Source organism: Halictus rubicundus, chromosome 7, assembly GCF_050948215.1.
Source record: "Halictus rubicundus isolate RS-2024b chromosome 7, iyHalRubi1_principal, whole genome shotgun sequence".
Taxonomy (NCBI): domain Eukaryota; kingdom Metazoa; phylum Arthropoda; class Insecta; order Hymenoptera; family Halictidae; genus Halictus; species Halictus rubicundus.
The window spans coordinates 17646021-17672894 of NC_135155.1; the positions used below are offsets into that span (position 1 = coordinate 17646021).

Below are 26874 nucleotides of genomic sequence, written 5' to 3' on the forward strand. Positions count from 1 at the left end.
CTTGAAACCATTCTGTAAAATTAATTAATTCCGAGAGTGTCCATAATTCTATATTTAAAGAAAGATTCTATTCTAAAATATAAATAATAATTGTATTTCATTTTCTTTTCTCGATTTTTCGATCGATTTATTAGGTCGTCCTATAAGTTCGTGCCCGTGGATATGTTTAGATTATTCAGCATTGAAAAGAATATTTTTAATTTAAAATTATTAAGATTCCAAGGATGCATACGTGAGAAATTATTTAGCAAATTTATTTCCTTGGGTATATATTATTTTAAAAATATTGCTATACATTTGGGTAGCATGTTCTCGTTATTTTTATAAAATAATGCAAAACAGTCACGTTTAGTGGTCCGTAAACCTAGTGTTAATGAAAAACCGCAGAAATTTGATAGTGACGGTCTTTGCCGGAAAGGTCAGAAGAGGTCGTGGAACGAAAGGGTGATCACATATTTCATTTTTAGAATTTAAATGGTACAAGGGTAAACGGCACGAACTTTTGGGGCGACCTAATATAAGGTCTTCTCACTTCAAAAAGAAATGGTTTCGAGCCGGACTTGTTACGCAAAGGGTGCACGATCGATGGCGAAGCGAAGATCTAGACTAAGTCCCGATGATGCATCGAGATTGGCAGGGAAGAAGGAACGGCCGGATCGCATCATTCAAATCTGCTGCGCGCTCCGCACTTTCTGTCGGCTGGGGATATCGCGTTTTCAAGATCGAGAGGAAAGTATTATATTCCTCGGATGGGGAAAAAGGGCGGCCGGGACTTTGTTGCCCTCGGTCCGTTGGCAGCAGCTGGCGCCGAAAAGTTCGAGGCAGCCGCGCGAAAAAAGCGAGCCTGTATCTCTATGCACATGTATTTGCAGATCGCGGTTCGAAGCGCAGCTGGCAGGAGCCCGGCGGAGGCCAAGACGAATTGCAGAGCCACTCGGCCTTCTTTTCGCGGATCCGATGGTTAACACTATTCCTACCGACACTTCACGTATACCTATTCGTACCGCGACCGGTCAAATGACCGGTCTTTAGCACAACTTATATTCTTTAATATAGAATGAAGATAATAGCCAATTTGACAGTATAAAAATATAGTTTCTTTTATTTACGAGTATATATAATGTATATTTTATTCGTTTTCCCCGCATAATATTTCGTTTACTATACCCTGTTGGGCCTGATGTTCCCCTAAAAATATTATGAATAGGTGCTCTTCCAGGATTAGACCCTTCTTCTACTTCTTGCCAAACAGTTCCGTCTACAGCAGTTTCGATTACCTCTTCCTCATTCTCGCTATCGGAAGTAATTAAAAATCTCCTTCTCTTTCGTCCTCTACGTACGTTCGAAACATTCTCTTCGTCCTCGTCGGTGTTCGAGTCGTTCTCGAATAGATCATAATTTTCTGCATTGTCATTTTCGATATCAAACATTTCGAACGTCTTGACATTTTGGCAATGAATATTCAAGGGATAAAATAAAAACTAAAATATAAAAATGGAAATCAAGATGGATAAAAAAATGAACAGAATATCAAATGTGAAACTTACTACGAAGTATTGTTGGTTTGTTCACGTTTTTGAAAATGACACTTATAACGCGCAATACAATATAAAATAAAAGTAGAATAATAATAGAATAAAAATACAAAATAGTAAAAGACTGCCAAATATGCTCCTTGTAACTTTCACGCCAAAAGGCCAAAAAGTGCTTCCCTAGTTGCGCGATCGAACTAATCACCTTTCTTTTTTTATTCAATTTGTAGCACCATTTATGTCAGCAATAGCCCGCGTACAATATTCTATCAACCCTCGGACCATCTTCAGAAACAGTTCAAAGCAGGGACCGTAACTGTTATAACCAAAAAGTCGTGAACAACAGGTAATTTCATCGACTAAAATTATTATTGGTTACAATAAGGATTGTAAGTAGACTGCGGATCTTTATGCAAAATAAAAAATCTTTGCATCGATTGCAAGTCACAGGAGCGAAATAAAAATGTCTTTCTTCTTTTAATTATTTCATTAAGCTAAAACCGATACGCTATTGCCCTAAAATATGTCCACTGCTTTAAATTGTGTTTACCCATTTTTGTCACAAACGCATAAAATCCGCAGTCTGATTATAAGTAACCGAAACTTTTTTCTCTTAAAGGTAAATGTTATCGTTGAAAAAAAAATGTAAATAGTATGAGGATTAAAGGCGATGTATGCTCTTATAAAATATGAAACAAGATATTGTCACAAAACAGCAAATAAATTCTGCGCTGTAATTGTAAATAGCGAAATTTGATTTCCTTCATGCGATATGCAAAATTGTTGTTGTCGTGCATTGTGAATGTGTGAGCTCACTGCCTCTTAGGCCATTAAACCATAAAAATTGGATAAAATCGCTCGATGTTGTTTCAGCGTAGCTTGAGGAGACTGTTCAACACTTCTATGACCGAAAAAGGTTCAACCAAAAATTTTTTATTTTTTGGTCCTGTGGTCCTAATACTCCAAAAATTTGCGACCTCTTTCAGTCACCGTTTACCGCGTTAATCGCATTTCATTTTTCCGCTTTATTAGATCATTCCGTGGAGGTCGTCGACGTCTTTCGAAGTCGTTGAACTTGCAAGGGGCAGCTGGACGCACGTAATTACCGGATTAATAAATAAATAGGGACGCGGCAGCAGGCTATCGTCGCCGGAGAATGCTTTGTAGACACCGAATCTCCGATATTCTCGCGAGGGTGTTTACCAAGGGAGAAATTGGTACGGGAATCTGATCGATAAGCGTGCCTTCGTAACGTCGCGTCGCGTCGCGTCGCGTCGAGTCGAGTCGACACGTGACCTCTCTATCCCGTCGAACGTGCTCTGCGAATGGAAACTCATTGTAGTCACACTGCAGATCGTTACGCGAATCTACATTTTTCAGTGCGGCACAGAGACGAGAATTCCTGTTTTCATTAAAAATTTATTCGACGCGCTCGAAGCTTCTGGATCTCTTCCAAAATTACTGATTTCGTCCGTTTTGCGAAACGAATGCGAATTCTCATCCTCGCGCGAGTATAGATTTTCGTGGATTGGTATAACACTCGGACTGTCCGAGAGGTCCTAACGCCTACTTCAAAATTATTACACCAATATCCGCACGATCATCCTTGCCATCACTATCGCCGACTTTACACAGTTTCTCGATATATGTCGCCGAGGCCTGGAGGATAAATGTCGTGGAATTATCCCCACTACCGCGGGGTATAGCCCGCGAGGGACCGCGAAGCGCGACCGAGGAGTGTAAACAGAACACGACTCGGGTATGTCTCCTGGACGATACATGACGCTGGCAAGACCCGTGTTGTTGACATATATCGAGAATTCACTTTACGACTAATATTTTTTCTGACTTGGAATATTTCCATTCTATGTACACAAGAGCCGTCGGACCAATACACCCAGTGGAACTGAAATTTTTCTTTCTCAGTAGGACTTTGAAATTATGATTTTTTTTTTTTCATTTTATAATATACAAACAAATTTAACACTGTAAACGATATTTTGTGCTAAGGGTTAAAAGAATTTCTGGCCAACCGGACACCTTTGAAATCTGTGATATATTCGCGACGTGTCCATTGTTCCGCTAACAGGGTCCGGAAATTCTCGAGAAAAATTCGGGATTCCCTCTGTGCAATCAAGGCCGCGGCAACGGCGACGAGGCCAGCGGTAAAAATCGGTCGCCGAACAGTGAAACAACGGTCGAACGCGCGACGAAAGTGTGCGGAGAAATTCTTTGGCTCGGGACATGATACCGAAGACGGGAATCGAATCCTTTATGAGAATCGAGTGGAGTGGTTTTACGGAAATTGAGGTCGTGGTGGTCGTTACGGGGCAAAGTGAATTTGCGTGGAATCGCCCCGGAACCGTATTCTGACCGGCGGTGAAACGTTTAACGAGGAATTAATCAGAGTCCGCGTTGCTTTTCATACCCCCGTTACGTGTGTGTGTGTGTGTGTGTGTGTGCGTGTGTGTGTGCGGGGGAGGAGGAATGGGGGGTGAGAAAGAGAACACGAAGAAAACGAGCGAATTCGAGAGAAAATCGTGGTCAAACGAATTGGGAGGAGGCGTGAGGCTCGCCGTGAAAAGAAAAGTTAATCAGAGGTAGCCGACGAATCGCGTTTAATCAGCCCCGACGATGTTCATAAACTACCCTCTTTCCCTTTAATTAAATCACGGTTACGAGACACGGACCTCTCGCGCCTCCCTGTCTCGAGCCGTTTCCCAGCTTAATTTCGAGACGAGAATTGCATTCTACACCGGCAGAGATTCGATCTCGAGACAAGTAATAATTAACACTTTAGCTACTGGAAGGATCGATCTTTCTTTTGGTCGTCGCAGTGGACGACGATTCGGACGCGTAACGCTCATCTCGTGTTTATCAGATGTTAATGCAGCTCTTCTTTCGAGGTTTTGTTTTCGTTTCGTTTTTACGTTCGCTTTGAGCGTTTTTAGGCTTAACTTCAGATTAGGAAACCAGAAATTTTTAACTTTTTATTTTATGATCCTGTACATCTTGACGGGAAAATGACAAAAGTCGAAATTTTAGGGCGAGGAATTCACTGGTTCAAAAGTTATGCGTGTTCAAAGTGGAGCGATTGTAACACGTTAAGCGCCGAGCTTGTATCGAATGGACTTTCCGTTCACGCTGCAAGTAACTGTAAAATCGCTCCTCTTTAAACACGCATAATTTTTGAACCAGCGAATTCCTCTCGTTAAAACTTCGATTTTTCACTTTTTCTCATCAAGATCTACATGATTATATTTAGAAAAGTTAAAAATTCTTGGTCCCAGAAGGTGAACTATCCCTTCTTTGGCTAAATATCGAGCCAATATCACCAATATCGAGTCAGACTCGTGGCGAAGATTTGACACAAAGGCTATCGAGCGGCGATGTGATTTCTCTTTCCCTTAGGTCGAAATAAAATTTTCTTCTTTTATTACCCAAATTTAAGTAAATTGGTTTTCGGTAAATTGTTAGGCACAGAGAAGTTCTGATCGCTGTAGTCGTGAAGAAAATCATATGGCAAGGGGTGAATACTCCACGAAACTCGCAAATGTGCGAAGATAAAGCGTGTAAATCCGCGACCAGCTTGATCTACGCCATAAATATTGCACGCTGCAGTATCTTGTTTTCGAAAAAGCGTGTACTCGCATGAATGAGAGAGAGAGAGAGAGAGAGAGAGAGAGAGAGGAAGAGAGAGAGAGAGCAGCCGTTTTAGCAGATCCGCGCTCGGTTTACTTTCATTTATCATAAAGCTGGCTCCCCGTATCGGAAGATAAATTACGAGCGAAACAAAAGTCGGGTTGCTGGAAGGGTGGGGGGGGGGGGTGACTGCTGAAAGCAGAGCCACGCTTTTCAACGATGAAAGCGTCTGGACAGCGAAAACGTAAACCGGCGTATCTGCGCCTCAGATGCGACGGCTGGTGCTGGATATCTACAAGACGGGAATCTTAGGCTTCCCATGTCCCGCGTGCTTTTGTGAGAAACTTTCAGACGGCAGAGTTTTTAGTATTACATCGCCGGCCCGTGGAAAAGGCCATCCCCACGGCGCGCGTCCGCTTTTTAACTCGGGCCACCGACACCTTCCCTTTCGCCTCGAATCGCAGTCATTCCTTCCGTACGAACTCCATACTTTCTACATCAATGTAACGTATATTTTGAGAACACGTGGAATTTCGTCTCGGTAAAACTATTGCTTTCACCTAGCCTGAAATGTCACATTTTACACTCCTAATCCTATCGCACTACTACACCGTATCTGTTATTAACCGCTTCGCGACCACGGACGAGTTATCTCGCGACGAGATACCGTTCGTACGATGACCACAGACGAGTTATCTCGCGACCAAGTTTCGCTTGCAAGTAGTTCTGCACGATAGTAGATGGAGATGCCACGTCGATGTAGCTTCGTAATGTAGCACTATGTGTGGATCCATGTTTACAAATATTTCATGTAAAAGACAAATAAACATCATTCTTGCTAAGAATATTTTCAAATTAAAACTCTCGTCCCAATAATCATCCCAATAGCTCAATATATAATAGGTGGCGATATACGAACGAAACTTGGTCGCGAGACAACTCGTCTGTGGCATAGCGCAAGCGACATTGCGTCGCGAGATAACTCGTCTGTGGTCATCGTACGAACGGTATTTCGTCGCGAGATAACTCGTCTGTGGTCATCGTACGAACGATATTTCGTCGCGAGATAACTCGTCCGTGGTCGCGAAGTGGTTAACCAGTTAGCTGTTGCGACCTTTTTGGAAAATGTCTACCTAAGTTGCGTCGCAAAAATTAACCGCTGTTTGAATTATAGCTGTTTTGACGAGTATACACGTCATGACACAAAATATTGCCATTTCTTCATGACGAGTATACTCGTCAAACACAGTTAACTGGTTAAGGGCCCAGGATAGGAATAATTTCCTATCCTGGGTCTTAAGTCTCTGACTAAACTTGTCACATTTTTCCCTCTGTATTACCGATATTATTGAGCCCTTTACCAGCGACAAAATATTCTGATACAAGGACGAAAAATTGAGCCACGTGAAACCACTTTTTGTCGGTAAAGTAGTCACTCTACCTTATCGCGAATATACGAAGACCGGGCTCTTAAGACGTTCAGAAAGTTCCGTGGATTTTTTCCGTGCATGTGTTCGCGTGCGTCCCTTAAATTCGCGGAGGCAAATCGCGCGCGCGCGCGCGCACTAAAAAGTGTCGACGACGAAACGGTATTAGGCAACGAGGAAAGCTGAGGGAGAACGGTGTTTCGTCACGCGGTTGAACAGTGAAACGCTTACCTATATAAAACGCTACGAGGGGCGGAAAGAACGCAACGAGCGTGTGTGCAGAAACAGTTTCGCGATCGAAAAGCCGGGGAAAAGGGAACCGGTTAGTCGGCCGCGCGGGATTCTATCCCTGCGCGCGGTGTAAATCCGCTTTCGATGCGGGGCCGCCCTTTAAATCGCCCGGCAGCGTTCCGTCGCGATTCGTGGAAACCGGATGCGACACAGGAGCGGCACGTCGCGTTGGCTCGCTCCACGGCAGAGAAAGAGAGACGGGAGAGAGAGGGAGAGGAAAAAATGCGTTCCGCGACCTCGTTTCGTCTAGGCGACCCTTTCTCTGTCGCACGGAACGTATCGCGGAACGTGCCTCGAATTACACGCGCGGTGACGTGCTCGTCACTCCGGGCCTCGCCTGCGCAGTCGGAAACCGGAGAACAAGGGTAACGAAAGCGCGAAATGCGGAGTCCGTTTGCACACCTCGACTCGCCCGAGGAATTCGCATCGTTTCCAGCAAGCAGGCTGCTGCATGCTGCAGAGCCCTGATTCTCCGCGATAAAGTCGTCAGGCGACACGAGACACGTGGAACGCGAGCTGGAGAATATGAGCGACGATTTTTCCGGGGTCAAACGTTTCCGAAGCAATCGTATGCCCTATCTGTTAACACTTTGACAGCTATTTTTTTTTTTTGCGGAAAACGTTAATTCACACAGTAATAGTATAAAATTTTGTTGGAATAAACTAACACACTCGCGCCGGCTTGTTCCGAACAATGTCGCTGGGCGAATTTTAAGGTTTACGGCATCCTGACGAAATGACGGGTTCTAATATTTTTAATTTAAAATTACAGTGATTTCTTTATACATGTCGCCAAGGCCTGGATGATAAACGTCGCGGAATTGTCCCCACTGAAAATCCGCAGTCTAGTAATGGCTCGTAGCAATTGGTTCCATTTCAAACTTATTCGCAAGCATTACTTCTCAATTTCAGACTGGAAGGTGCGCTTTGCATATACGAATGACACAGCAATCAAAGTTTTGATAGGTTTATGGAAGTTCGAACTTACGGTTTAAATGGCAACGAAAATGTGTAACAGTCTTCTGCGGTCGGGATCGATCCTATTCTGTTCCTGCTTGAATGATCTCGAAGGTGGATGTTAAATATACTGTCTGATTATGTATGAACTTACACTACTTGAGAGCCATGACTTGAATGGGAATATCCTTGGATTAGTTGGGAATCTTGTCTGACTACTAACGCGGTATACTACTACGTGACGGTGTACATCGTGTTGCAATCGATGGGAAAGTTTCGATCAGTATGGTTTTTGCTTCTTAACTACTTCGTTCGTTTAATTATTTCTGACACCACGATGCTATGTAAGTTTAATTAAGAATGTCTAAATTGTCTAAACACAATTCGCTAAAAGACACAAAAATTACACTGTTCACGCTACAATACTCGAGTGTGAATTGTTACTAAATTGACTGTCAATTTAGCTCGATTTTTAGTAACACTAAACCTACCACGGTCAAAATGACCGGTTTTCAATCTCACAATTATTGAAATTATAAAACCGTTTTCACAGGAATTTACTGAATTGACTTCCGTATTTATTTATTGATTTATACGTTTCACTGTTATTTGTTTTGTGCTTGGTAGGTTTAGCGTTAAAATACGAACGTACCAATTAAACAGTGTTCCAGCTCGTATTTGAAGGCTTAACGAAGGAAGAGAGGGTATCGATTATTTCTAACGAAACTAAAAACTGTCATTCGAAATTTGCTTACCATTGCTAAAATGATCCGATGGGTACGAAATAAACCGCGGATAATTCGCGGAAATTCTCGGGTTCTTGATTCCAGGGTTTTCGATTTTCCCGCGATGCGGAAGTTTTTTCCTCTCGGACCGGAAAAAAACGATCGCGGTGGATGAAATAATCAAGGGGTGTTCGAGGTTCCCACGATGGCTCGGCAACACGCGATACGAAGGGTTGCCGGGTGGTTGCTGGCAAATTGAAACGAGCTGCTCACCGAGATAAATCACGCGGAAGAATCTCTCCGCAAAGTGGATAGCGCTGATCAGAATTTATATCGGGGTTCCTTCTCTTACGCTCGTGCGCGTGCGCGCTCGAAATCACCGCGGAATATTTTCCATGCAAACGAATGCCGAACTTGTACAGTGCTCGACAAAAGTATTCGCGCACTCCCATTCGAACCAGGTGGCTTCTCCAAAATTGGAACCGAACGTCTTTTTCGAGACATTAGAAGGATTAGTTATATAGATAATATGTGAAGAACTTATTTGACCTTCACACGCGCCTCAAAAATAGTTGCGTAAGAAATACAGTAAAGTCTTGATCTAAGCCCAATCATCGGGCCCCTGCTGTGACATAGATCGTGTAGGCGCGTTACATACCGTCAATTAAACCACTAAATACAGTTCAAATTATATCGTGTTTAGTAGCATTTTAATCAGAAAAATGCCACAAATAAGTCGGTGAAAGTCCCATAAAAAAAGTAATGAAAAATAAGGAAGTTTGTAATTGGATTAGTAGTGGTTCACACCGACGTACCCGACCCTATCCTACTCGCCCCTCAGTGAAGGGGACAGGCGAACTGACTAAGATCGTGCAGCTCCGTTCGGCTTAGATCAAGACTTTACTGTACATCTCACAACATCGACAGAAAGAGATCAAATATATTGATTATTCCGCCATCGTCGTTGCATCTTGTACGCAATAGTTGTCCAGTATTAATATTCATTATAAGTTATTGTATTTCCGCCGGTATATTACGTTTACATACTGCGCCAATTCTGTGCAAGATATTAGTCGATTTTCGTGCTGTAAACGAAAATCCCCCGTTAAACGATTCCCTATCGAGGCCGCGAACGGCGGAAATGAATTCGGAACGCGGCGTGGAACTATAGCCGTTTTTATTAACGCGGCCGCGAGCGCAACGCGAAAACGCGAGCGACGATAATTAACAGCCTGGAATTGCGCCGTAAAAGCAGCGCGACGGTCGCGGTCGTGTTCCGTTTCCTCGTGGTTCCCATGGCCCCCACCGCCGACGCGTTTTACAATCCTCGTTCCTCGAAGTAGAACGAAAACGAGGTTTCTTTTTTTCACTTTTCCCTCGCAGCACGCTCGTCATAAAAATGAAAGCTGCGGGCAGAGAAGTGGGGTTTATAATTTACGGTTACGGGCCGAGAGCTAGCCCAGCTGCGTCGTGGTTTCTGTAATGCGGAGACGCGTGTCTCGCGTGCGCCTCCGGAGAGCGTGGATTTATTAATTAGCAGATTAAATTCTGCAAAGTTCGGTTGTCTGTCGTGCATTCTTGCGTCGGCACCGCCGCGAAAATCCGCCAAGAATGTGACTTATCGCAGATACCTCTTGGTTTCACTAACAGACAAATATATTGAATACAGTGAATACAGTGTTTACTCTATATATGTCACAAATGCCTCGCCGATAAAAGTCGCAGAAGGTGAGGTCGCGTGGATCAAAGAATAGTACCTCCTGGCCGATATATTTCCATTTCTAGACTCGTGTTGTGGACATACAGCTAATTCTCTATATATGTCGCCAAGGCATGGCCGATAAATGTCGCAGAAGGTGAGGTCGCGTGGATCAAAGAATAGTACCTCCTGGCCGATATATTTCCGTTTCTAGACCCCCGTTTTGGACATACAGCTAATTCTCTATATATGTCGCCAAGGCATGGCCGATAAATGTCGCGGAATTATCCCCACCACCGCGGAGTATACCTCGGTCGCCGCGGAGTGTAAGGACGCGTGGATCAAAGAATCGTATCTCCTGGTCGTTATATGTCCCTGGCTAGACCTTTGTTTTGGACATATATCGAGTGAACACTGTACTTCCTTCAAGGACCTTTGACTGCTCTAAAGCAAATCATCGTGGCACATTTGTTATTAAATTCTTACAATATTCTCGAGACGTGGATCCCCATTGATCCTCTATCCGAAGCCATAATCGTTTCATCGAAGATGATGGGGGACGATATTCTTGATTTAATTACCTCTTCAAGAGGGCGTATAAATGTTCGAGTGTCTCCAAGGCTGGGCTTCGTGCCCGCCTTTATAAGAACTTGTGCATCGATTAATGTCGGATATAATGTTCGCGATTCTATTTCGAACAGGTCCAATAAAATCACTTTGCATTTTTACGCGTTCGTTTCAACAATGTCGTGGCGACATTACGCAACGGCGAGAGCAAAAACCATTTGCATAAATCGATAGAGTGAACTCCATTTTACGATGGTGTAACACGCGAACATATTCGAAACAACAATTGAGAAGGTTGCGGCAAGAAAAATACAGCTACATTTAACCAGTTTCGAGTATACAATCGGGAGAATATATTTATAAAATGTTTGTTTCGGATCGTAGTAGTTTTCAAGTGTGCACGACAGAGAACAAAATATGGACGGAATATGTTGACATTTTTCAGAGATATCGAGGACTAACATTATTCTCAAGCACCACTCAACGAAACGGATGCAAGTTAAAATTCAAGTCGCTCGCTTGTTATCGGGGCTTGCGTCAAACGTGCCCTAAACGATACAGGATTTTAGCCGAGGACCAATCGAAACTGGAGTTGCGTGCCTCTTGCTGAAAGATCCTCGAGGCATCTCGAGACTTTTATAGTCTAGATTATTTTGTCACCGTCTTGATTCGCGGAGAACTGGTGTTCGGATTCGCCGAAATAGAACGAGCTCGATGGAACGGAGTTTTAATTGGAGGGATCGTTATATCTAGTGGCGGGGCGTCCTCGCGGCTCGTATCAATTAATGAATATTAATCAGGACCTGGAGTGTCCGTGTTCTCGCGGTTATCGTGTGAAACGCGACGGAAATATTCATCGGCGTTTTTCATACACGCGGCGAAAGAGAGGCCTAAGAGTTTCAAATTTATGTACATATTCGCGCCGGAAACACGCGAAGAAATCTTTTCGTAATTACATCCGCCCGTGCTTTCGGATTCATAATCTATCGGCGATTGCTAATCAGCCATCAGGTTCACCGTGTTTCGACGGTTCCTGCTACCTTTTTTTCTCGCAGAGAAACTCACCCGGGCACAGTGGTAATGGTAATCCGAGTTTAACGAGGAACGATGTTAAATCGACCAACATTTAGACCGCACAGTGTTCGTTTTGGGCGTTTCTAGGCTGAACTTCACATTGGGAAACCAGAAATTTATAACTTTATATTTTATGATCCTGTACATATTGACGAGAAAATGCCAAAAATCGAAGTTTTAAGGCGAGGAATTCACGGGTTCAAAAGTTATGCGTGTTTAAAGTGGAACGATTGTAACACGTTAAGCGCCGAGCTTGTATCGAATGGACTTTCCGTGCACGCTGCAAGTAACTGTAAAATCGCTCATCTTTAAGCACGCGTAACTTTTGAACCAGTGAATTCCTCTCATTAAAACTTCGATTTTTGACTTTTTCTCATCAAGATCTACAGGATTGTATTTAGAAAAGTTAAATATTCTTAGTCCTAGAAGGTGAAGTTTAACCCTTTTTCCCTTTTTTCCGAATTCCTCGCCTTAAAACTTCGATTTTTGTCATTTTCTTGTCAATATGTACGGGATTGCCGTGTTGAAGTTTAACCCGTTTCTAGAATACTGGAATAAGTTAATCTTCTTGATTGTTATTTTGAAGCGTATGGCATTTTGTATATGATGGGTAATACGCAGATACGAATCACACGTTTAGGTTGAGACCGAATAAAAATGTTCCTCGCTGACGCAAGATATTGAATAAGGCTTGACTGATGTGTCTGCCCATAGCTCACCTGTTCTACTTGACGGATGAAGTCTATTTTCTAGGAAACGAAGCATCACGTGAAAAGATTGCCTCCCATATTTCTCGCCTACTTTTTCGTGAAAAATTTCCTTCACTCTAGGCAAAATGAATCTGCAGCACAATTTTTGAAATATTCTGTACAAATACAGAAATCATTACGAAGAAAATAATCTCTCTGTAATTCAATCGATTCGAAGTGCTCCGAACTATTCGAATGTGTCGTTGTATTCGAGACAGTCTACAGAATCGTTCCAAGTAAAAATCCTTTTACATCGGGAAAAAATGTTTAAATATGGAAATTTGATATTTTTCATTCATATCATCGAAGCATTAAAATCCTTTGAAATCAAGGAGGAGTCTTCCATTGAAAATGAATCCTTTAAAAACCGAGCTCGGTGTTGAAAGACGACCTTCCCTTGGTATTTGTTGGACAGTGATATCATAGTAATAATTGAACAAAGAAACTTGAGCGAAGCGTCCAGAGGTTCGGTGTCCAATTAAGAAGAGGATTGTAATTACGACTCGGGGAGATTTATTGTTTAACCTGACGGTCCCGTCGACCGGAGATCCTTCTTCCCGTGGACGCAGCAAGTTCGTTAATTTCGCCCATCGTCAAGGTAAATAAAGAAGTCAGCCAGCTGCCGGAGCAGAATCGACGGACCCGTTCTTTAGGAGCAAAGTTTTTCCATTATGGACTTATAATCTTGCCGTCATTGCCCCAGAGAGCGATGCGTAACTTTCGCCGAATTGCAGCGGGACACTGAGCCCTAATCTTCTCTACCCATCATATCGGCGAGCATTCACCATAAAGTCGAAGTATGCTTCGCGGAACAATGTACAGCGATTTCTCTATATATGTCGCCAAGGCATGGATGACAAACGTCGCGAAATTATCCCCACCACCGTGGGGTTTACCCAGTGAGGGGCCCACCAAACTCGAGAGTCCTTGGACGCCGACGAGTGTAAACATAACACATGTATGAAATGTCCGATTTTGGTTTATTAGTATTTTAAATTATTTTTTTATTAAAAAGTATTCGATGCCATATTGTATATCTAGCTGTGAGGGCACACTTTCCTTTGTTAGGCCGGCCATTGCTTGTTTTGTTTGTGCGTCTAACCTCGCATATTGACGTTTTGCTTTCCAAAATGAAAGCCTCCAGGAATCAAGAAGAGGTTCAAGACACTGTTAAGGAACTTATTGACACTAGTACGTCGAATTACTATGAAAATGGGAAAAACCGGAAACTTGTTTCAATTTCGCTATTTTGATTTAAAGTATTCATCACTAAAAATTAATCTTAAAAATCGAACATTTCATGTTCTACAACCTAATAATCATTGGAGGTCTCCGAGGACCGGAAAATGGCGGGTAATTGTCGATCGGTTCGTTCGGTGGATCGGTCCTCGAGGAGGGCTTTCGTGTATCCGTTTGCGGTCAATCGATCTGATGTGTAATGGAATTACGCCGCCGCCATTGCTGGGGGAATCTTTCTCTCGGGCACGACGAAGTTAAAACTAACATACGGTCCGCAAACACTCGGCCCTTTTGCTAAGTAAGAGCTTTTATCGACGAGTAAAGACAAACACGAACCCCTTGAAAAAAAAAAAGGAAACCTTCCGAGGCAAATAGTTTTCAATCTAAATATAAAAAGGACATCTAAACATTATTATCCGGGAGATAAGGGATTAAGAAATCCTCTCGACGCTGCCACTCAAATCTCCGGTTAGATCAAGGGTATTAGTACAGATTAATTCTCTGTGATATATCTATAACTGAAAACTGATAAAAACTCACTAAAATCAAGCGCGTAACGTTTTAGGTTAACGAACTGTAATCTCTGATGTCACAGAAACTAATTGTTAAACACAACGTGAAAATTTACACCAATTTATGTCCCGATATTATCATTTGGCGCGAAAAAAAGGGACGAAAAGGGACGAAGGGACGAATTTTCGGGTCGCTTTTCGTCGGCGTCGGGACGCTTCGACGGTCATCGTTTGGTTCGAGGAGACGTCTTCTCGCCGGCGGACCTTCTATTTAGCAGCGAATTAAGGGCCCCCGGCGAACCGGAACTTCGCTTCCCCGTGAATTATTAAATCACTTAGCCTAACTCGACCTGTTGGCCACGTTGACGGCAGAACGCGCAGACATCCGGCTCGTGTTTGAGTTTCGAATTCGAGGAACTTGGATTCTCTGGACTTTGCCCGACTTTGCATGCTGCGAGCTCTGTTATTTGACTCCCCGCACCCACCGCTCCCCCGGAGTCATCATACTTTTAACACGTCGACCGCCATGTTAACCATACCTCGGCGACAGAATTATTTCTTCAAATCTGACTGAACCATGTCAAATTTAAATAACTTTTAACGTTCCAGAACACTGCTCGGAGATTCATGATGGCTCCTTCGATACCTCAGACCGTATTAACTGTCCACTACACTAACTCGATGGAAATATCGTCAATATTTTCAAACGAGATCGTCTCCCAGTGCGAACATGACTATTGCAATTGCAATCGCAATTCAAACCAACTTCCCGATGAGCTGGAGACTTGAAAATTTAAACATAGAACTGGATGACAACACACGCAAGACTAAAAAGCAGAAAACAATTATTTGAATAGAAAAAGTATAAAATCATTTTTTCCTATACGGATAGTCACGAAACTTTGTGATTGTGAATTTTGAATAGCTATGAAAATACTTGTAGGATACCAAACGAAAAACGTGGGGCGCGTGCAATAGATGCATGTAATAGTTCACCTAACTAGCAATTTTATTGCACTCAACGGAAGCTACCCTCTACACTCCTCACTAATCTAATAAACTAATATAATCTAATCCTACTAATTATCTCACACGCAACGTTTTTCGTTTTAAATCTTACAAATATTTTCACAGCTATCCAAAATTCGCAATCACAAATTTTCGTGACTATCCGTATAGGAAAAATGATTTTATACTTTTTCTATTGAAATAATTGTTTTCTGCTTTTTCAAACCTATTTTCGTAGCTTTCTTCTCTGGGGCTACTTATATAAATATATATATATAATAAACCCCACACAATATAGGAGCCGAAGGATAATATTCGAGCTGAAATTCGAAATTTGCAACCGGAAATTTTATATGTGGATATGGCGTTGGTTACTAATACTTTGCCCTATCCTTCGGCCCTATTCAGGCCGCCCTGTGTAGGTCTCCAGGTTCCCAAACCCCAAAGCTCCAGGTTCAAAATAATATCGGTGAATTTAGCCACGGCTGGCATAAAATCCTGAAAAGCATCCGCCTCGGCAATGGTTAAATTTGTTCCAATTTGAGACAGATCCGCAGTCCAGGGACAACCTAACAGAGAACAAAGGCTCGTAACGTTAAATTCCTGAATAATCCAGCAAGGCGGTCAAAAGCAGAAGTAAAGTTACAGGATTTTCGGTGGTCGGTCGGGTCGTTTCGTAGCCGGCGCGCGGCGCTTCTAGGCGAGGGAGTTTATCCGATCTGGTTGGCAGGGTACAAAAGGCGGCGGGTACAGCCCGGGTCGGGTTTAGGTGAAGCGGAACGGCGGGAGGGTGCAGAAAATAGCAAAATGCTCGGACCTTTCGCCGAAGCCCTGTGCTCTGATAAATAGGGCGGACGGGAACGAGGCCGGGGCGAGGGCGCGGGAAAATCAAGTGGAAACAGAGTCTTGGAACGGCGGAACGTGGTCGGAAAGGGGATGGGAAAAATGAAAAAAAAAAAACATAGCCAGGCCGGAGAAGAGACGCCGGAGAACCCCCGACAGATTTGATAGCCCCGGAATGGACCATTACCTCACTTCTGCTCGATGAGCTGATCCGATCGCCATATCGATATTGATTTATTTTCTGTCGCCAACCCCGGACGACTTCCGGTCCCGTCGCAACGCCCGTGACCCGAGACTTTCAGACAAGTGCTACCCAAATAACCACTTTAGGGGATTCCAACCCCGTGCCAGGCTTCCGAATGTTTCCGAATTCGGAATTTATCTTCGACAGCGGAAACTTCGTACGAAGTGCGAGAAGCCTTTCTGTACTTGCGTCTATCGATTTCGTTTTACGGAGAACTGCATCTCGCACTGAAATGCACTGGGTGACCGTCTGTAAATGTTGGAGCAATTATTTCGAAACTGGTTGGAGTTACTGGAAAGTTTAATCAGACTTTGCACGGTTTTAAGTCTGCTATAATGTTTTGTTAAATTCATACACCCATTTTGTTTACACATTTGTGAAGCACGAGTGACTTGCAGTCGAAATCTTATTAGGTAAACAGTTGATGTTATGCATTGTTTACGAAATGATCGGCATATTTTTGCCTAATACGATTTTGACTGCAAATGACTCCTACTTTGTAAATGTGTAGAAAGACCTTTAACACTAGATTTGCGGGACCCGTCAAAATGACGGGTTCTAATATTTTTAGTTAAATATTATTAAGATTCTAAGGATGCATACGTAAGAAATTATTTAGCAAATTTATTTCTTTGGGTATGTATTATTTTAAAAATATTACCAAAAATGTGGGGTAGCACGTTCTTGTTATTTTTATGAAGTAACGCAAAACAGTCGATTTTAGTGCTCCGTAAACCTAGTGTTAAAGTGACCTTTGTAACTCGCAAAGGTGACGAAAAAAATAGTTTACATGCGCATTATGGCAGACTTAAAACCGGGCAAATTTGTCTTATTCAACTTTCTTGTAACTTCAACAAAAAATATTTGCTCGGACATTTATAGACACCCTGTATACTGTTCCGCTATTCCTAGGTCTAACTTTCCTACAAATTCCCTATTAAACTGCAATTTGCAATGTTTTTTCTTGTTTTAACAGTGTTTGAAGTATTCGATTAAATCTAATATTCGACTACTTTAATTAATTTCGATTTGAATTATACGCTCAGCAAGAGAAATATTTTCGTAAAGACTACTTCCTGTCGGCCACGTTTACGATTTATTTACAGCATGCACAAAAGAGTGAAGCAACCATAAGTAATCCTTTTCTCGATGAAACGAACGTTCTTTTCCACCGATCCATGAAAACAAATGATCAAGCAACCAAATTTGTTACTGAACTTCATCGTGGAAAGGTTCCCGAGCACCATTTGTTGTAAATAACCAGTTGTTCCGTTGGCAGGTACTTTACAGACCGAGCTGGGACCGGCAATAATCGCGGTACACGCGTGCAATCCGGTAATTGCGAATAACTCGGTAATTGACCAGCTCCGCGGACCTTTTGTCGCATAAAGTGAATTCTATTGATTCGGGTGGCGAAGTACGCGCGTGTCCGCCAAATTGTTCCCGCGCCGAAGTATTCCGAATGGATTTCAGTATTCGGAATTAACGAAGTGCCCATATCGATTGGCCATACAGCTCGACGCTGTAACTTTTGTTGGGTCCGGCATGAATTCCGCTATCGCCGGTAAATTGTGAAACGGGATATCGAGGTCTCGGTCGATTCACAGTGATTCGATTCTTCGTCGAACGTCCCGGCCGATAGAGAAAAACATTTTAAACCTAGAAATTTTGCATGTTGCTCGGCACGTGATCCGTGTTACAGTCGAACACCCGCGGACGGTACGCGTCGGTTCGATCATTCGTCGCATGAAAAACCCGCGAGAACTATACTGCTTGACTGGGGCACGCGGGCATAGTCGCGTACGGGTTAGAAAAATTCCATCGGCGCTATAACGCTTGCAAAACTCACGAACTGCTGATAAAAAGATATATTTTACAGGGAAGAATTTTCGGCAACGAGGCCTGCGCTCTTCCAACGCGCAGAACGAGCGTTTCTCCTGGCGAACTTCGCGCGCAGTGTTTTCACGAGAAATAAATTCAAGCAACGCGCAGACCCGTGGGAAAACCTACTTCTGTATTTTCAGTTCCGGGAGAGCGCAAACATCGGAAGTTCCGACGCACCAATTAAATGGTTTTATTTGGTGAGAAAACACCTTTTTTCCGTGCGAACGCGTTCCAACGACTCGACCTGACAAATTTGCAAAGAGTTTGCTGCATAGCTTTCCTTGAAATGTCGTGAAATTTTTAAAGCACTCCACGGGAAAGAATGTATATTTTTCTTCTAACGATAAATGTCGTTTTCCATTTTTCTAAGGAAGTCTGTCACTTCAACGGCACGGTGAATGTTTTCTCCGAACGAAATTTGAAGGGGCAATGAACTTTCTGTCGGTACTTTTTCGGTCCAGAAAAGCTCCTTCGCAACTTCGGAGGTACAAGAAAAATCGCGGGGGAATTTCGAAAGAATTCGGAGCACAAGAATGCCGGAAGCTCGCGTAATTTTCGGTGTGTTCGGTGGCGCGTCGACAACGTTCGTCGGGGAATTGTTTTTCTAAAACCGCGAATTTTTTCAGCTGTCAAATTTTGTTTTCTTGAAAAAAGCACACTGCATTTCGCCTGGCATAAACAAGCGGCGTGGCAAATATTTGCGGAGCTCGCGGAACGTCGCACAGTGTGACGAATGGCCTTTTTAGCTGGACAAAAGTAACTTTCAAATCAACAAAAACTAACAGGTACTAATATAATCTAAAATAACCATGTATTAAAACCCTTGAATATTAAAACTTAAAATTCTTTTGTTGTATGTTTACAGAGCGTGTAAACTTCACCTAAAAACGAACACCTAACCTATAAATGAATGGGCACATTTCCATACGCGCTAGGAATATGTTAAAATGTACTAAGGAGTGTTTAAATTTCCTATATATGATGGATATAACATCTCAAAATATGTATTTTCACTTGAGTAATTCCAAATTATCGATAACATTCCTCTATTTTTGTAAATTAAGTGTCAATGACGGTACTTATTTTTCCACAGAAACGCCCATGTTACTACTCTTCGTTAATGAATTAGTATATGCCCCACGTCGCCCCACACGATGATTTTTACATATAAATAAAGTAGAGATTCTCTACTTTATTTTAGTACCAAAATTGGCTTGCGCAACGTTGCGCAACTATACTAATATTTACAATGAAGTTACGTCGTTTTACGTACACGCTCGTGTTGTTAGCGGTTTGTTTAGTCTCATTCGTTGTATATTGAAGGAATAAACAATGATAAGATCCCCGAATGTTCCTCTAAACTTTCTTCGTATGAAAATTCGTTTCTTCAGTCGTAAACCCAAACATTTGTCGTAACACAAATACGTTTAGATGTATTCTATTTACATTTGTTTATAAGTTATTAGTTTTTAGCAACCGAATGTTCCTATTGAAGACTGATTTTGATCTCTGTTATTTCTTTCGTTTTATTTATATTTTCATGTTATTACATTTTCATTAAAATAGTAAACAATAATATGAAACAGAGTTGTTATTTATAAAGTGAAACCTTATACTAAACCAAAGAATAATTCTTTCCCGTTAGAATATATCTGAATCTCCAAAAAGTAACATGTACTATAATTTTTCCAAAATTACATTGTTTTTGTCCCTAATTAAAAATGACGTCTTCTTTGATAATATCCACTACTTGTTAAATCATTCTGTGTTACATAGATCCATTACTAACTTTGTTTTATTTTTTATTTAATTATTGTTTAATTAACAAAAACCAACAAAATGTTGTAAAAAATTAATAATTATTCATATTTCATACAACCGTAAACATATTAATCGATAAATATAGAAAAATAGGCGATTTAGAGTTTTGTCCAGCTAAAAAGGCCATTCGTCACACTGTGCGTCGCACCGAACGGTCAAACGAAAGTGTGAGAGCGTGAAATTTTCTTCCGCGAGCGGACGTAATCGATAAATAATAGTTGAACTTACCATAATGCGAAGCTAAGGACTCGAATCGAAGGCACACGCACGGCGAGCAAAAGGCTTCGATGAAATGAGTGGGACAAGAGTGAATACATTGAACTTCAATTTATTTATTTCACTGTCTTGAACGGTATTCGATTCGCCGGTGTGTAAGCGGGTACAGAGAAATGGAAACACATCGAATGTTACAACAATGTGGAACGTTTCGCGTATTCGGTGACAGAGTGGGACTTGATGTGTAAATGATCGTACGAACACACGCCGATAAATATTTCACAGACGCAATGTTCCAACAGTCGATTAAAGCAACAAATTTCTAACAGTATAATAATACGAGAAAGAAAATATAAACGCAGATTTCATTGGCTAGACGTATATGAGAATGAACAATCGATGAATCGCAGACTATCTAAAACGTCTAAATATGAACAATATTCTTTGTACTAGATTTCTGGAGATGCAATTTTAGAAAATTTGGAGTAGAAGAGTAATGAGAATGTTTTGTGAACAAGTATCGTGCAGAGTTGAAACAAGAGGGACGTTCCGTGTAGAACGCGTTTATCAATCACGCGAACAAGCAAGCTAATCAGCACGCGAACGTCTATTCGATCTTTTGTCAACTGGTAATCGGTTTTTCGATTTGTCTCATGCAAAAGGCAGTGCCCGGAGCAATCGACGAGCCAAACGAGGCTCGTTCATTCATCGGAATACTTAATTAATCAACGGGGCTCGTGATGAATTCACGGACAAACGCGGCGAATCGAAGCCCAGCCAAATTCGTCTTCTCTGCCAAAGAGAGAAAGAGAGAGAGAGAGAGAGAGAGAGAGAGAGAGAGAGAGAGAGAGTGAGAGAGAATGTCGGCCGGGTTCCATTCGATTCGCTGATTCCGTCCGAAATTCCGCATAAGCTCGCTGCTGCTTGTAACGAGCGGCGAGCGATCGTTCTAAATCAACGATCGTTCTAATGTACAGTAGCCGAACAAATAAATCGGTTGGCCGGAAGAGCTTTGTTCGATCGTCGATCGCGGGGCACGGCCTTTGGGCCCGTTTATGGCAGCGCATACCGACACAGAAAGATACACAGAGAGTAGAGTGGTAGAGAAAGTAGTATAGCGACCGATGTAATTGCGTTCTACGGTCGTTCACAGAATGTTAATCGTGCTTTTGTTACGCGACTCGTCGGCGTCTCACCACATTCGCTTCGCGCGCACCTCGATCCCGATCTCCTGCGCTCTTCCACGTTCATACGTACCTGAAACAGTAAACATGACACTCGTTATATATCATTTATGCGGCGGTTATCTATAAGCAATTTGCAAACAAAAACTAAGAAGAATTCATTACAGATCTGCTATCATTCGGAAATCGATTGTTACAGTGTAAAGTTAATAATTGAATCTGAACTTTTCTAGAGTAAATATAGCCGAACGAAATATCAATTTTTATATATCAATTTTTTGATCTTCTACCACCCTTCAGCAAATCACTCATTCAAGCATTAACATGACAAATGATTAAGTGGCTCGTGAACGGTGCACGGTGAAGTCTCGATCCAAGTCCGTGACATAGATCGTGTAGGGCTATTTCAGTGAGCGAAATTCGTTTAAACGCACGAAAACGTAAGAAAATATGGATTTTGGGGCTAAAGGCACAAAATCTTAACCAGCAGCATATAATGATAACTAAGGATTATAAATATATGTATATACCATAAGATTTCTGCACATGTATTTACCTAAACATTTGTGCAAAAATTTGTACAAACAAAACCATATTTTTCGTGCGAAATTCGTAATTTCAAATTCGAAAAAGCTCGAGCTTTTTGGCTTAGATCAAGACTTCACTGTACTTCTTTGCATTGGACTAAATGAATTAACCAATGAACGAGGTGAAAGCTGTGTTTAAAATAAAACGAGGACCCCTAAGTAGCCCTGCGAATGATGAAAATGCAACGTGGTGGGGACGTTAGGGTACAAGTGGCGGGAATAGATCCTCGATGACCTTGGCCACTCGATAAAACCGGCCCACACCAATACAATCAATACATACAAACAATCAACTGTTCATATGCGAAAGACGCACAGTCGAACATTAACTTTCGCCATTTTCCGAGCTCCTTCTGTCACGTAACACCCCCGGGGCACCTGTATCGGTATCGCTGGGAACGCAGAAGATACACACAGCCGTTATCAGCGTTCAACCGAAACTCCCTTCCAAGTAGTTGGACACACACACACACGCGTAGACAGGTTTGTCGTGTGTGAAGTAAGCGATTATCAAGCATCCGTGACGGTGCAATAGCCGATCTAATTCGGCCGATCTTTGGCAGGCAACCAGGCCGCGACGGAATCGTTGATCGCAGCAGCTCCGGGAAATTGACTCCGGCGAAGAATTGAAACGAATTGCGCCGCGGCCGGTGTAATGCGCCGGAAATGTAAATTACGGATGAATATGTATATTAGAAGAGATTCATGCGTCGCCATGAATTCGCCCACCCCCACCCCCCACCCCCCATTTGCATGTTACGACGGCGGAGTGGAGCATTCATGGTCGTCGCGAGGAGAGTAAAAGTTTTATTCCCGCGGGAATTCTACGATTCACGGTTGCTTGAGCCTCGAGAGAATTTAGCGGTTTATTTCGCTATTCGGTAATCCGGTCACAGCCCCGAGTGGTTTACGCGCTTTTTTGCATTTTGGTCACGCTGGACGAATTGCTATAAACATATCCCGGCGCCGGATATGACAACAGATTTTCCCTCTCGAGAGCCCTTTCATGCTTTCTGCGGAACACTCGCGAGGTGAATAACGTATGCTCTAATAAGCCAGGGTGTCTGCGTGCGAGGGAAACACAAGGCGATCGCCGTTGAACGTCCGAAGTAAACATGAGGGTAATCACACGGATTTTGCTTTCATGAGACCGGCCCCATAAATGTTTTTATCCTCCGAGCTACTTTCTACGGCGTTCTACGGAGAACGGTCTCGCTCGTCTGTTACATTTATTCGGGATTTGATCCCCGGGGGCGAAACCACCGATTCGGAAATGTAAGTATCGCTTAATCTTCTCTCATCTTTTCGCAAGATCCCTTCACGGATTTTGCTTTAACGGCGAAATCGAAGTAAACGTTCAAGATTTATAAAACAAGTATCGTACAGTACCGTGTAAGGTAAACGTCCCAGTATCCGGAGTCTTAAGGGCCCGGGATAGTCACGCGACTTTTTATATAATAATTTCCATTCACAGCCTTCAGACACAGACTTAAGATCCGTCTTGGTCTTAAGTCTGTGACTAAACTTGTCACATTGTTTGCTCTGTATTATCGATATTATCAATTCTGACGCCAGAAACGTCCTTCAAGTTTTCGGCTTTATTTCGCAGAGAATCAAGACAAAGTATAGCTCAATTTGTAGCCGGAGATATTTTCTAGCGCGTGCTGCTCTCGATTTCATCCAGAAAACTCATCCAATGGCAGAAAAATGCTCGGATTCCACGGCATGCGCATCGTCAATTTTTGGGCTACTTCTAACGCTTATGTTACCAAATATCTGCATAATCTCGGCAGCTCCTGACCAGCGCGCGCTAGATTGAACCTTCCTATTTCGAACGAGCCCTTTACCAGCGACAAAATATTCTTATATAAGGACGAAAACTTGTGGGACGTAAAACGATTTTTTGTCGGTAATGTAGTCACTCTACCTTATCGCGAATCTACGGAGACCGAGCCCTTAGGGAATAGCGGTAAGGTATTTCTTTATTTAACATGTAAAACTACCATAAAATTAAACAAGTTTTGTGTAATTTGGAAGCTAATACGATGTAATTACTGAAAGTTGGGACATTACCTGTTATCTCTTCAAAAGTTCTTTTGTCTTTTCTCTTTTATAAATTGACCGTGGCAGAAACGAGAAAACAAAAATATACACAAGATCATTTAAAACAAAGATAAAGTTCAATATCATATGAATCTAAACTTTTAAGGTTACTGTACATATACTTCAAGAATACACAGATGTAAAAAATAAACACTATTTATTACGATTTACTATATAACATGATTAAATCCTCAATATTTCCGCATGAAAACTCACCTGTTCAGCCACGTGCTGATCGGTCAATTACTGGTACAGTGTTTTCTCGATATATGTCAACAACACGGGTGTTGCCAGCGACATATATCGTCAAGGAGATACTATTCTTTGATGCACGCTGAATGTCGTACCCTCTCGAGGTTCGGGGCCCCTCACGGGGTATACCCCGCGGTAGTGGGGATAGTTCTGCGACTTTTGTCAGCCAGGGTATTTGCGACATATATCGAGAAAAGACTGTACAACACAACGGTCCCCTACGGGCACATTGAGGAAACTGTTGTCCCAATATGTAAACCTTATAATTCTATAGTAAAAAAATTAATTTTCTTGCCCGTTCGAATATATGATTTACATATTAAAGTATATTTATTTTATTAATTCATTCTCGTAAAATAAAATATCAGATATAGTGAAATATTTGCTTAATATATTAGCTGAGATTTCTTAGTAAAAGCTTAAGAAATTCTTGAAGCTTTGTTATAGATATGACACACGTTTCAAAATAATAATTCTTAATTGATAACTTTGAATTTTATATAATGATCATTTTGATTTATATTCATGAGTGTTTCTACTTTATGCTACCAATTTTTATTTTCAATTATATTGATAAATAAGGTAAAAAATAAATGAAATTTGTCAGCCACTGGGACGTTTTCCTAAACAGCTCCCAAAAAATTCGAAATCACGGAGTTCGATAGAACACAGCAGAGTGTCATTTCGCTCTCGACTCAGTGAATTCTTTGATCGAATTTGCTTTGAACGTCCCTACAAAAGCGTAAATCTACATAAACTTCCACGGTCTGCTAACAAATACAGCGAAACTACCCTTCACTTAATCCGGCCGGCCGTTTTTGCCGAGATCCGTGCACCAATTAGTTCAAACGAAGGCATCAACTTTTCCAAACGAACCGGCGGGGAATAGGTCAAAGTTCAAGAAGATAAAACGTTCCTACCGGGCGCGCTGAATTAAAGAGAACAGATTAGGTCGCGTCTGTTCAACAGTTAGGGGTTAAGATACTGGCTGGCTGAGTGCTCCTGGCTGCGGTTAATAAAATTAATTGCAACGTTGCAGGCGGCCGTAAACCGGCCGAAATCATCGTCTCAATTCCGTCTTTACGAGGGAATTATGCGACGGCGTTCGATCCGCGTTTTACTCGACGCACAGTATAGCTCAAAATCGTAAAAATCCATAGTAAATTCAAACTTACAACTTTCTCCGAAATGTATGAAGTTTTTGGTCATAGATTCGTAAATGTATAGAGGGTGTCAACTGTTTCCTAAACTATAGCTCGGTGTAAAAATCAGTTCAATCGAACCTTACTATTTACTTTATTTTACTTGTACTCCTTATTTGTAACCAATAAGATTTTAGTCGATGACATACTTGTTATTCCATGATTTTTCTTTTCTTTTTGGTTATAACAGTTATTTACTTTTTAATACTGTGCGCGTAAGTTTCAAAGACACGATAGGTACCAAATGGTACCTATGGTTCGAAATACTACGTCAATTTCATACTGAATCATTGTAATAGATTTCATCCTGCAGAAGCAAATATGTAAACGTTTATTGTTACTGTATTTACATACAGTATTCTAATAGGAAATGCACTGTCCATACAACAGACAGTCCAAACAACAGGTGTTTATACAATAGGGCATTCACATAGCGGGTGTTCATATAATGCAGGATTTAATGTATTTGAATTACTTTCCAGAAACCTTTGCACGGAGATTGAAAACAGGTCTATTAATGGATCTATTAATTCACGTAGCATTGCACGTAATTTAGCATATTCAATCGAGATGTTCCGACGTTCTGTTTCTCTTGATTTACTCTGTGCAAACAGATTCTATTGCGTATCAATATTGCTTTACTCCGGCGTACTAATGCTTATTATACGTATAATGGGAAATGTATATCAAACATAATGGAGCTGATAAACATCGATAGCCATTTGTTTGAATGCATCCAAAATTATTTGGAAACATATCCTCCGTACACAAGGTATCAATATCAATCACGATTTCATCGATGGAATCCATTAATTAAACATTAAAACAACATCGAAACAAAAGATCGTTAAAATAAAATCGAATTTAGCGCAATTATTCGTGTCCGCTCGTATCGGAAAAATGCAACTGCATTTCTGCGAGTGAAACTTGTCAATCATGGAATCGTTTAAACGATCCCGCATGCTTATAATCCGACAACGAAATAAAATTATGCAGTCTATTGCGAGAGTTCGTGTCAGTCGGAATGGTACCAGTTAACTGAAACGTGGTCGAATAAAAACTGACATCATCTCAATCAAACATGGCCCTTGTTAAGTTAAACGAATAAAGGGATGA

At 41.8% G+C, this 26874-nt stretch overlaps 2 protein-coding genes across 9 annotated transcripts in view; both read right to left on the bottom strand.

Annotated features, from left to right (window-relative positions):
- Rg (A kinase anchor protein rugose) overlaps positions 1-26874 on the bottom strand; it is a 624229-nt gene that overhangs the window by 299238 nt on the left and 298117 nt on the right. The window lies entirely within an intron of this gene.
- Positions 20901-26874, bottom strand: part of LOC143355807 (uncharacterized) — a 58063-nt gene continuing 52089 nt past the window's right edge. The window contains exon 2 of the mRNA XM_076790929.1: positions 20901-21687. Within this exon, the coding sequence (XP_076647044.1) occupies positions 21568-21687 (120 nt within the window). The 3' untranslated portion in view covers positions 20901-21567. The remainder of the gene's footprint in view (positions 21688-26874) is intronic.